At 56.0% G+C, this 12500-nt stretch overlaps 2 protein-coding genes across 2 annotated transcripts in view; one reads left to right on the top strand and one right to left on the bottom strand.

Annotated features, from left to right (window-relative positions):
* Positions 1-2032: 2032 nt before the first annotated feature.
* Positions 2033-3184, bottom strand: LOC138822980 (atherin). The gene is made up of 2 exons (XM_070015926.1): positions 2554-3184; positions 2033-2463 (listed from the first exon to the last, which is right to left on the bottom strand). The coding sequence occupies exons 1-2, from the start codon at positions 3182-3184 to the stop codon at positions 2033-2035; spliced, it is 1062 nt and encodes a 353-aa protein (XP_069872027.1).
* Positions 2460-12500, top strand: part of Clu (clusterin) — an 11593-nt gene continuing 1552 nt past the window's right edge. The window contains exons 1-6 of the mRNA XM_070016732.1: positions 2460-2564; positions 6608-6739; positions 8025-8173; positions 9880-10050; positions 10318-10729; positions 11898-12002. Coding sequence (XP_069872833.1) covers positions 6646-6739; positions 8025-8173; positions 9880-10050; positions 10318-10729; positions 11898-12002 — 931 coding nt within the window. The 5' untranslated portion in view covers positions 2460-2564; positions 6608-6645. The remainder of the gene's footprint in view (positions 2565-6607; positions 6740-8024; positions 8174-9879; positions 10051-10317; positions 10730-11897; positions 12003-12500) is intronic.

Raw genomic sequence — 12500 nt, 5'->3', positions numbered from 1 at the left:
CATACCCTTCCCAGTGAATCCTAAGAAACGGAGCAAACCTCTCAAACCCAGCTGGAACTATACATTAAGTGTGCACAACCAGAGGATGAGCATCAGTAAGTAGCACCTGTAAGAAAAGAAAAAAGCAGGAAGGGTGAACTCAACAGATCAACAGACTTTATTTAGGAGGAGAGACAGGAAGGGTGACCATATCTCCTTCAGCCTGGCTGAACTGGAAGTGTTGCCAGCATGCTTCCACTGCCCCACCCCCAACGAGGCCGCCTTTAACTATTAGGCAGAAAGTGAAGTCAGGTGGGGTGGGCGGAAGTGGGGTGGGTAAGCAGTGTTATCTTGACTGAGGCTTTCAAGGTCTTACATCTGTGTGCTCCGGGGGTGTCAGCTCCAGACCTGGCCTCGGTCTCAGGTCTCTCTTCTCCAAAACTTCAGGAGAGGTTTGTTTGGGGAGAAGGGGAGGGGGGACAATTCAGTGGGGTCCTCAGCAAGGGCAGTTCTACAATATGGCTGTCAGGGGGAAAGGAGAGTGCATTCAAGTTAAGTCATTTTCCATCTACACCCCCAGAATGTTAGTGAATCGCATATGAATCAGTAACTGACTCGATGTCCACATGAAAGCCGATTTGGAGGCCAGGTCTGATGCTGCAGGACGCACCTATGGTTCTAGCATCTTGGGGGGTGGGTGGAGGTAAGAGGATCATGGGAGAAGGCCAGCCTGCTTGGAAATGGAACCAACCCAAAGGAGAAACTCCATGCAAAAGAGCTGAATTTGTGGTGACTTGAGTGGTAGAACACTTGCCTAGTGAGTGTGAGGCCCTGAGTTTTCAATCTCCAGTACTCTAAAAAATAAAAAAGCTGATTTGTACACGATGACAAGGTGAGGTCATCAGCGGGGTCGCTGGGTGAAGCAGACCAAGATGCCTTCAAATATCAGAAGGCCACCAGGGGAGAGACAGGTTGCATTTCTCTGTGTGGTTCCACACAGAGCTGACTTCTGAAAACTCAGGCCACCAGGGGAGAGACAGGTTGCATTTCTCTGTGTGGTTCCACACAGAGCTGACTTCTGAAAACTCCTTGAGACATTAAAAATCCAGTGGTACCTTAGGGTGCTTCCCAAGTTTGCCCTTTTAGGGGCCTTGTCTGTCTAGGAGCTGAGGCATAAACGTTCATTCACAGCGTGACTAGGAATCCCGAACCCTTTTGTCCTCTCCTCCCTTCCCCTGCATCAGCTGATTAAGGCAGCCCTCCTGGTCTGCCCTGAGACATCCGAGATTTATAAATGCTATCTCAGATCGCTGCCTCCTCCACCGGAGGCACCACTGATACGCAGAGGAAGAACCAGTTTCCACCCAGAAAAATGTAGCTCTGCGGAGAATCCAGCCTTTTGTTTGGAAAGGCAAATCAAGAAAAGCCTCTTGGTAGGGAGAAATTTTGCTTTAAGTCTTTGTTACATGTTCTTCTGTGCTGTTCTTCTCCTTGGAAACACAAATCCAGATTCTTCTTTGTCTCCAGATGGAAGAAACTGAGGCCTGAAGGGGTAAAGTGATTGGCTCCAAGATCCCTGGGGCCTTGGGACCCAAGCACCCAGCCTGGGGACGTCTCTACTTCCCCACAGATTGAGAAGTTTCCCTAGGGAAAGAATAGAGATTCGAGTGAATCCAGGGCCGTGGGCAGCTAGAAATTGGACCTTGAAGGGGGAAGCAGCCCCAGATCCATTACAAGACACTCTTCTTCAGATATTTTACCCGGCTTTCAAAACCTGCCACCAAAAAAAAAAAAAAAACCAAACCCAAAGCAGGCCGCCTGTTCTTGGTCCACCCACCCATCTTCCCTGGGCAAGGCTAGGCCTGGCCCTCTTTCTTAACACTCAGCTTCCTGGGGTCCAGAATGGGTAGCTCAGCTTCTGCTCCAAGAAGCAGCTGCAGGACGCACAGGTGGCTCCTTCACCCGCACGGCCTGGGCTGACCGGACCCACAAGCCAGGGCCTTGGCTCAAAATGCACTGCAAATTTCAAGTCTGAGACAGGACTGCGTGACAACTAGTGCGGGGGCCTGGGTCCCACGTGGCCGGGGGGGGGGCAGGGCTGTATCTGTGGGAGCCCCTGGCTCGGGGAACCAGGCCCCTTCCCGATCCTGTCCACGTCCTCTGTGCCGGGGCCCACAGGCTCCCCGCGCCGCCCGGAGCGCTTTAGCCTGCTCTCCGCCTGGCACGGGCCCTCCACCTCCCCGAGCACTGCTGGCTGAATGGCGCGGGAGTGGCGAGGGCTGAAGATGGAAGATTCGCCCCGGGCCCGGCGGGCGGCTGTCGGAGGCCGGGCCTGGGCGGGAGCGGAGCGCGCAGCGCCGTGCGCGGTGCCCATGCGCCCCCCGGTGCCCCCGCGGGGTGCTGCACCTCCTGCCCCCCCACCCCCCAGCTTCCAGAAAGCTCGGGCCGCGGTCGGGGCGTTCTGAGGGCGTGAGTCACGCAGGTCTGCAGCCGGCCCCCAAGGGGGTGTGCGCGGGCCGGGCTATAAAGGCGGCGCCTCCCCGGGACGCGGCTGCCTCGCCGGGAAGAGCGCACCTAGCCGAGCGGTGAGCGGCGCCCCGCGCCCCGCGTTCCCTTCGCCGGGCGGGGGCCCGGAGTGCGGCGGGGCGCGGCGGGGGCTTGGGGTGCGGCGGGGGTGGGGGACGTTCCCTTCGCCACGGCGGGGCCCGGGGCGCGGCGGAGGAGGTGCGGCGGGGGCCCGGGGTGGGCGCGGGGCGCGGCGGGGGACGGGGACCGTGATGTCCCGCGTTCCCTTCGCCGCGGCGGGGGCCCGGGGCGCGGCGGGGCACGGCGGAGGAGGTGCGGCGGGGGTCCGGGGTGGGCGCGGCGGGGCGCGGAGAGGACCTGCGCCACAGACAGCGCCCCGAAGGCGCAGCCAGGGCCGGGATGGGGGCCCTGTGTTCCTCAGCTCAGATCGCAGTTTGATGGGTGTACGTGGAAGCTTGACGCGCGCGGGGCGGAGGCCGCGGGGACCTGGGCTGCGGGACCGGGCTGCGGGGACCCGGGCTGCGGGGCGGAGGCGGTGCGAAGACCGTGGGGACCTCGGCTGCGGGACCAGGCTGCGGGGCGGAGGCCGTGGGGACCCGGCTGCAGGGGGACCCCCGCGGCCGGCCCTCGGGGAGGTGCGGGGCTCCGCTGCGCTGCGGGGCTCCTCCGCCCTCCGCATCTCCTAGTGATCCTGGCGTGGATCCGAGCGTGAGCCGTGACCACGCACCTGGCTCAGATTTGGCCCGTGCGGTGCCGGCTGCAGAAGTCAAGGCCCTGGGCCCCTAGGCATCGCCAGCCCAGGCCTGCAGGGGCGCAGGGATTCCAGCCGTAAGCCAGGGTCGGAGCTGGGCCGAGAACTGAAGCTTCTTGACCTTCCAGAAACTTCTGGACCTGGCAAAAAATAAAAAGTTGCTACTGACCCCCCCCACTACATATATGTATATAAAATACAATATAATACATATTATAGTATTATTTGATATATATTAAGGAATATATAATAGGATATACATATTAAGTATACCAAATACCAAAATGAGCTACTTGAGTCCCCATCCTTGCGAGACTTGTACAGCTGCAGTGTGATATAAGGAAGGGAAGACAGCCACAGAAGCAGGCCTTTCCATGATCTTTTACGCCCTTTACACGGGATGCAAAGGACGGGGTAAGTGGAGGGAAATACCGCACAAGGCCCGGGCCTGGGAGCAGCCCTGGCCCGGGGTCCGTGGCGTTGGTGCTGCTGACACACTCAGGCAGTTGGCCGGTGCGGATCTAGCCCCAAGAGAGACTGGCCAGGTGACCTCTGCAGAGGGAGGCTTTGTTCTCTGGCTGTCCTTGAACCTGCACCATAGGCTCATGCCCGGAACCAGCGTGAGGCAGCGTCGGGGCACACGGGGACCTCAGCGAATGGCTCAGGCCCTCAGCCTCCCTCCAGGAACATGGTTAGAAGATGCTGACAATGTCCAGGACAGGTCTTTGGTCAGATTTTGAATGAGTCAGTGTTTACTATGATTATGTAAGATATTTGCGTTTATAGAACACACTCACTTTCTGAGGTCTGTCCTGGCCCACTTTACAGATCAGGAAACCGAGGGTGCTGGGGATCGATAGCTAACATCTGTAATCCTAGCTATACAGGAGGCTGAGATCTGAGGATCATGAATCTAAGCTGGCCCAGGCAAGAAAGTTTGTGAGACTCTTATCTCCAACAAAAAAAGTTGGGAATGGAGCAGTGGCTCAAGTAATAGAGCATTAGCCTTGAGTGACATAGCTAAGGGACAATGCCCAGGCCCTGAGTTGTAGCCCCAGTCCTGAGTGTGTGTGTGTGTGTGTGTGTGTGTGTGTGTGTGTGTGTGTGTGTGTGTGTGTGTGTCTGCCTCCAGGTGTGTCACCTGTAATCAGCATAGATTCCCCTCTGCCCCCAGCTAGGAAACAGTTGGATTGGATAATTCATAAAACCTAGCAAGTTGAAGTGTGGCCTCCTGCTTCAGGTCTGCACCACTGTCACCTCTTTCCTCACTGTCTTCCTGCTTTGCCCATGGGCTGTCTTAGCAATGTAGCCTCTGCCCATCTGGCTTACTGACTAGTGTCCAGTCTCTTCATGACACTCTGCAGTCATTGGACTTAGAAAACCAAGATGCTATGGGGCGTCTTAGGACTTGGCTCTCCTCTCCTTCCCCTGATAAGTGTTTACCTGAACCATAGGCTGTGAGGGGCAGGAGGAACTGAGATTTACTTCTTGTTAGACGCTATAGGTAATGATACTGTATGCCTCTGTGTGCTAAACTTACTTTATGGCAATAAGTGGAAGTCTTCAGGCTAGAACAAGCAACAAAAAGTATAAAAACAGAGGCTGGAGGCTGGGAATGTGGCTTAGTGGTAGAGTGCTTGCCTTGCATGCATGAAGTCCTGGGTTCGATTCCTCAGCACCACATACACAGAAAAAGCCAGAAGAGGCTCTGTGGCTCAAGTGGTAGAGTGCTAACCTTGAGCAAAAGCAGCTCAGGGACAGCACCCAGGTCCTGAGTTCAAGCCCAGAACTGGCAAACAACAACAACAATGGAGGCTGGGAGATTTAAGGACTCCCTGTCAAGGAACGAGGACTAGGCCGAGAAGGAGACTTGGAAGGCCAGGTTCTCACCCTGGAGTGGCACCAGCCTGCCCTGGCCCTGTCTTTGGGCTTTGGTCTCCCAGTGAAGGTGGAAGGGTGGCTGGAGAATGACCTTCTGATGGCTCTCCAGGCTGGGACACCCCCTGCCCCTGTCCCAGCCCTGCCCCTCTTCAGCAGTGCCTAACACTGTCTTCTGGTTGGAACAGTTGGTGAGGATTTGAGATGGATTTCCCAGAAGCAGTCATTCTGGGGGCCTCTTCCGGTGAGGTATTTCTGACTGGCTTTATCTCTCCACTTCAGAGGCTCCGTCTCTGCCGGAGGCATGTCAGGACTGAGTGAGCAGCTGGGCAGAGGCGTTGAGATCAGGGCCTTCTCGGTGGGCCTGAGACCCAGTGGGCTTAGCCACGCACCCATGGTTGGGGAACCAGCCCCTGTCTCTTCTCCCATGTCATCCCTTTGCTCTGTGCAGCGTATGTCCCCCTTATTAATGATCTACCAGCATCCAGGTGGGCTTTCTGGACTGAGTAGTCTCTAGACGTGAACCATTTCAGGAAGGGTTCCCTTCCTTCTTCCTGTGGCTATGGGAACCAATTCAGCAGTTCTGGGCAGGGTTGGGGGGCCAGGAGGAGGAGGAGGAGGTTCCGATTTATGCAACAGCTCCAGCTTCTGGAACAGGGTCTATTGTGTAAGACCAGGGCTACGACGCATGTCCTCTGGCTCAGAACGGCCAGCTTCGTGGTAGCAGGAGCCCCTTGGCAACCCAAAGTGGTGCAGGCTTAGAGGGAACAGGCCGTGTGAAAGGGACCAGGCAGAGCCGAGGGGCACATTCCCCCCACCCTCCAGCTTTCCTAGGGAGGCTGCTCGTTGGGCTCACTGTTAGCCCTTCCCTTTCTTGCCTTACTTTTAATTGATATCTTCGAATCTGCAATGCAGCCCGGCCCAAGCCTCCCATGAGGGATGCCAGATGGATCTAATGTCCTGTACCAACCAAAAGGGAGGGATGTTACTGCCTCAGACTCTTGAAAAGCACATTCAGATGGTGCTGGGGCTCCAAGGGGCGGGGGGAAGCATGGACCTATGATTGATTGGTAATGTCTGCTGTGGGTGAGGGTGCAGTCCTACTTCACAAGAAAAGGGAGGGAAGGTCAAGAGAATGAAAAGGGAGGCATTCTTAAGATTTGATAGGCTTCGTGCCCTTTTGGAACAAGGAGGCCAGGATTCAGGAAGCTTCTGTGCTGGCCTGGTGCCCAGCTCCTGAGTTTCTCTGTGTGGCTGTTCTGTGCCCCCTCCCAGCACGGCCTGCCTTCACTTCCTTCAAGGTGACAGCAGCAGATCTGATCTTTTCTTCCAAGTTCCTCGGGGTAACTGCAGTGGTGCCAGCTGAGGGGCAGTTGAGGGCCACTTGTCCCCCGCCTCTGGAAATTGTGGCAGCCAAGCAGCAGACTGCCCAGTGGTTACCGTGACAGTCGATCTTCTGTTCTCTCCAAACAGAGACCTGCTAGGATTCCAGAATTGGAGGTGGCCACACCATGAAGATTCTCCTGCTGTGCGTGGGGCTGCTGCTGACCTGGGAGAGCGGACAGGTCCAGGGACAGCAGCTGGTCTCCGACAATGAGCTCCAGGGCAAGTACCACTGTGGGGCCCGCTGTTCATGGCAGTGAACGCAGGCTGGCACAAGCAAAAATGCAAGAGTATTTAAAGCATATGTAATGCAATAATGAATGGAGTTGTGGCTCAAATGGTGGAGTGCCTGCCGAGCAAGCACAAGGTGTCCTAAGTTTAAAACCCCCGTACAGCCACAAACAAAACAAGTACCCCAGACTTGCTGGGGTGTGGCAGTATACGCCTGTAATCACAGCTACTGAGGAGGCAGAAATAGGAGGATCGTAGGCCTAGGCTGATCTGGGCAAAAGCCTAAGAATCTATCTGAAAAACAAGCTAAAGCAAAATTAGAGATAGAGAGAGTACAAGATGTTCACTAGGCCTGGGTGTGAGTACACCCCTCTGTGCCCCAGCTGCAGGCCCCCGAGGCTGTCTCCAGCTCATCCTAGTGTTTGGCTTCATTGAGGTATAATTATCAAATACAAATGTTGTCCTGTGCTAAGCAACCTGATGCTGTGGTACACACACACACACACACACACACACACACACACACACACACACACACGCACGGTGACAGTCACTATCAAGCTACTTAGTAGTTACCTGGACTTTTGTGGTGAACACTCCAGGTCTCTCAGCAATCTTCAGGCGCAGAACATATGTGGTACAGCCTGGCTGTGCCCTGAGACCCCTCTGGGGTTCCATGCCTTTTGCCCTGCCCTCCTCCCTCTCTCCCCTTGGACTCAACAGTGGTGCTGGAAGTTGTAGATCACATGCACACCAAGGGCCGGGCATGGGGTATGCACAGTGCGAGGGACCTGAGTGGCAGGGCCTCCTGGTGCCCCGGTGCTGTGCCGTGGTTCCCCGGTGCTGTGCCGTGGTGCCCTGGTGCTGGGCCGTGGTGAACAGAGCCGTGTAGTCATTGTCCCGCCCCAGTCACTGAGTGCTGTGCTCAGGGACCAAGTCCAGATGTTTCCACAAAGATTTGTATCCCAAATACCAAGAAGTTCTTCTGTTTCGAGTCTTAAAAGCTAACACACCTGGGTTTAGGTGTCTCTCCCTCCCCCCCTCCTTGGAAACTGTCCCCTGGTTCTTCAGGGCCACGTGGCAGTGGCGGGCATAGGGCACGGTCCCCTGGGGCATGATGGGACATTGGGCTGTTGAGTGGGGTGGGGTTAGAAGGGCCTGGCCTTGACTTCCCCTGGCCTGAGCAGGCCTTTCTGACAGTCCAGCTGGCTCCAGGGTTATCTCCCAGCATCCTCTCTTCCTCTCCCCTTGCTCTGTCTCTGGCCTGCTGTTACAGAAATGTCCTCCCAAGGGAGCCAGTACATCACTAAGGAGATTCAAAACGCCGTCCAGGGCGTGAAAGAGATCAAGAGTCTAATAGAGAAAACGAACGAAGAGCGCAAGTCGTTGCTGACCACCTTGGAGAAGGCAAAGAAAAAGAAGGAGGTGAGCGGAGCCCTGCCCTGGCCCTCCCTGCTGGAGGGGAAAGAAAGGGGTCCTGGTGGGCATCTTGCAAGGTTGCCATGGTGATCTGTGGTTTTCCCAAGGCAGTGTCAGCTGATGCTGGGGGCCGTAGGGAAGGGGTAGAGAGAAAAGCATTTGCTTTTGAAAGCCTGCGAGTGGGGGAGGAGGGGGGAGGATCTTGGATCTGGTTCTGGTACAAGGCTGGTCCTGGGCCTGATGCCTGGATCATTTCAATTGATTTTTCTAAATCCTGACCTTGTACAAGCTCCAAGATCAGCCCTGGAGTGCGGGCGCGGGGCGAGGCTGTGGTGGTGGTGGTGATGTAGGAGGGGTTAGCAGTGTTAACATCTGATCTACCCTTACTGTTCTTACACTTCTTTCACAAAGTCTCTGTTCAAAATTTAAAACTTACACTGTAAGTGTCCCTTGTAACCATGTGTTAATGGATACTTACCTACTCTCTGCACATGGTGTAGCCCCCTTAACCACAAACAATATGCCCTGAGACCCCCAATGGTAGCCTGAAGCCATGCAGGGTACCAAGCCCTGTGCATGTTATGTTTATTCATATATATATATATATATATATATATATATATATATATAATGTCTCCGTGGTAAAGTTTAATTTGTAGCTTATTCACGCAAGAGAAACAGAACAACAACAAAACAGAACAACTACACTGTAATAAAAATTGTGTGACTGCAGTCTTTGGCTCTCTAGTTGCACTGTAGTGATACTTTTGTATTATAAGTTTATAATCTTTAAGTAGTTGTACAGAGGGGTTTCAATTCAGCCTGTCCCTGTGTGGTACAATACACCTCCATCCGTGTCACCCCTTCCATCCTTCTCCTGCTCCTCTCCCAGCCCCACCTGCCCCCTGGTTTTCCTAGTTCCATTTTCACATGTGTACATTGAATTGTCATATTTTGGGGTTGTGGCTGACCAAGGAGAGCTGATAAGGGAGGAACTACTGTACCACAATTGGTTGAACGTGTCCTTGACTTTTGAGCATTTAGGTTGGTTCTGACATATACGTTCTCTCTCTCTCTTGCTCATTCTCTCTCTCTCTCTCTCTCTCTCTCTCTCTCTCTCTCTCTCTCTCTCTCACACACACACACACACACACACACACACACACACACGTAAATATATACTTACCATAAGTGAATACTGTGATGAACATCTTCGGGCCTTTATTTGGGAGGCCTTTGGGATAACCTGTGACAGTTACCGACCCGTCTGACATGAGCGTGAGTGTGAGTCTCCGTGGTTGACGTGATGCTGACTCCTTTGCACACCAGGGACTGCAGTTAGAACAGAGTCAGGAGATCTGGGAGCTGCTGGTCGGCTGGGAGGCGCCTTCAACACTAGGTGCTGAGCGCAGGGAATGCAGGACATGGGAGCGGGAAATCCTTGGGTAGACGATCGGCAGCGTCCAGAGAGAGGAGGGGTCTGGGGCAGTCCTGCAGGTGGGGGAAGACGCAGGAAACAGCTGGGGCGGGGGAACAAGAGGACGCTGACAGCCAGGTGTGGGGAGCGGTCCAGGAAGATGGATGAAGGAAGGCTGGGCTCACAGGGCCGACCACGGAGGGCCTGCGGCCACTGATGTGGACGGGCGGGGCGGGGTTGGGAAGAGGAGAGCCTGTGGTCTGTGTGGCTCACCTGGTCTCTTGGCTTCCCGTAGGATGCCCTGGAAGACACGAGGGACTCTGAGAAGAAGCTGAAGGAATTGCCAGACGTGTGCAACGAGACCATGACGGCGCTGTGGGAGGAGTGCAAGCCCTGCCTGAAGCAGACCTGCATGAAGTTCTACGCCCGCGTCTGCAGAAGCGGCTCCGGCCTGGTGGGCAGGCAGGTGAGGGGGAGCCACGGCTTCCAGGCAGGGGAGGACCTCCCGCCTGCTTAGGTGAGAGGAATTTAGAACTGTTGGTGTGTTCGTGGGGATTCTGACGGTGAGTCTGAGGGCAGTGGTTCCTGCCTGTAATCTCCGCTAGGCAGGGAGCACAGGTAGGAGAATGGCTGTTCAAGGGCAAAAGCGTGAGACCCTATCTGAAAAATAACCTGGGCCGGACCCCTGGGTCCGCCCTCACCGCCCTCACCGCGTCTCTCGCCCACGCCCTAGCTGGAGGAGTTCCTGAACCAGAGCTCGCCCTTCTACTTCTGGATGAACGGGGACCGCATCGACTCCCTGCTGGAGAACGACCGGCAGCAGAGCCACATCCTGGACGCCATGCAGGACAGCTTCACGCGGACGTCCCGGATCATGGATACCCTGTTCCAGGACCGCTTCTTCACCCACGAGCCCCAGGACACCCGCTACTTCTCGCCCTTTGGCCTCTTCCACCGGAGGCCTTACTACTTCTTCCCCAAGTCGCGCCTGGTCCGCAGCCTCAGGCCTCTGTCCCCGTACGGACACATGGACTTCCCGGATCTGTTCCAGCCCTTCTTCGACATGATCCACCAGGCCCAGCAAGCCATGGACGTCCCGTTCCACAGCCCGGCCTTCCAGTCCCCCAGCATGGACGGCACAGGAGGTCAGGGAGGGCTCTCTTTCTTCCCAACGAGGGGTGGGAGCCTGTCAGATGCTGGGCTCAGTAGTTGTCATCGCTGTGTTGCCTAGCAACCCACAAGGGTGGTGCCCGCCCCATTGAAAGAAGAAGGGGACCAAGGCAGAGCGGGGAAGTGAGAACCGGTACTGCAGCGGGGGAGCGGTGTGGGTTGTCGTGTTGATGGTCATCCAAGCAATCGTGAGCTTCTTTCCCTTGGGTTCTCTGGGGACTACGGTGTGGTTGCCATAGCAATGAGTTATAGCACAGCCTGTGTTGCACTTCAGGAAGGTATTCGTGGCTGGGACCTTAGGGTCTGGCTGGGGATGGGTGCTTAGTGCATAGACAGACAGACAGACATGAATAAAGGGCAACAGGGATGTGAGTAGGCAGTACTTGAGTGCTTTTCTTTCTCAATGCTTGCCCAACAAGGGTCCTGTACCACATGGTTCTCCTGGCCCCAGGCTTGGCTTGAGATGTCCTGGAAATACCACCGGATGGGGAGATTGCACTGTCAGCTCTTTTTTTTTGGGGGGGGGGTCTGGTCGTGGGGCCTGAACTCTGGGCCTGGGCGCTGTCCCTCAGCTCTTCAGCTCAAGGCTAGCGCTCTACCACTTGAGTCACAGCGCCACTTCCGGCTTTTTTCTTTTTGCTTATGTGGTGCTGAGGAATCGAACCCAGGGCCTCATGCATGCAAGGCAAGCGCTCTATCACTGAGCCACCTTCCCAGCCCATGCACTGTCAGCTCTGTCAGGGGGAGCCCTGTAGTGTTACGTGGAGCTTGGTTAGTGTCAGGGGTACAGGAGTTGTAAGGGGGATGCCTGCCTGGGTTCCAGAGACTGAGCAGCCCTGCGGAGAGCAATGGGCCGGGGTTAGCACACAGCGTGGAGGAGGCCGTGATGCCAAAGCAAAGCATGCGCAGTGAGGGCCTGGGGCAGGAGAGGGAGGCAGGGAGGCATCACACGATGCCCAGGGCAAAGCCCAGGCCGGTGGGTGAACGACCAAGGTCTGACGCTCCCTGACTCAGAGAACATCGGAGAGGACCACGCAGCAGCATGGAGGGCGTGGAGACAGCCACGGGCCCACGAGCGGGGCCCAGACATGGGTGGGCCCACTTGCCAATCACTGACGCTTCCCCCGCCCCTCTCTCCCGCAGAGGGCAGCGATGACCGGGCGGTGTGCAAGGAGATCCGCCGGAACTCCACGGGATGCCTCAAGATGAAGGACCAGTGCCAGAAGTGCCAGGAGATTTTGTCTGTGGGTGAGTGGGCGGGGCCGGCCGTCGGGGCGGGGCACTGGCCACTCACAGGGCGGCCTCAACGCCGAGTTCTGCTGTGGGCAACCGAGCCTCAGCCCAGAGCAGACCCGTAACCTGTGGACCTGGCTTCACACGCAGGGGCCGAAGCTCAGTGAGGTCCCCGTAAAGCACTCACCCCAGGGCCAGTCCCAGGTGAAGCGCCTGTCCCGCACGGGCCCTGCCACGGTTTGGACAGGGCACAACCTGATCTTCTTCCCCAGCGCCAAGAGCAGGAGATGGGCGACATTTCACTTGCACATTCTGAGAGTTGAGGTGGAATGCATGTTAGCCGGGCACGCGTGGCTCATGCCAGGATCATAGGATCCCGGTTCAAACTTATGATTCCTGGCAGATGAATCCATTCAGCTGATGTTCTACCTCCTTCCCTCAAGACCTTTTTTTAATTTTTTCGATGAAGGAAACAGCATCTTGATCCACCTTTGTCTTTATCCACACTTTGTT

Source organism: Dipodomys merriami, unplaced genomic scaffold (assembly GCF_024711535.1).
Source record: "Dipodomys merriami isolate MVZ:Mamm:240054 unplaced genomic scaffold, mDipMer1.0.p SCAF_12, whole genome shotgun sequence".
Classification (NCBI taxonomy): domain Eukaryota; kingdom Metazoa; phylum Chordata; class Mammalia; order Rodentia; family Heteromyidae; genus Dipodomys; species Dipodomys merriami.
The sequence above is the reverse complement of the archived record's forward strand: the minus strand, read 5'-3'. Positions and strand labels throughout refer to the sequence as shown.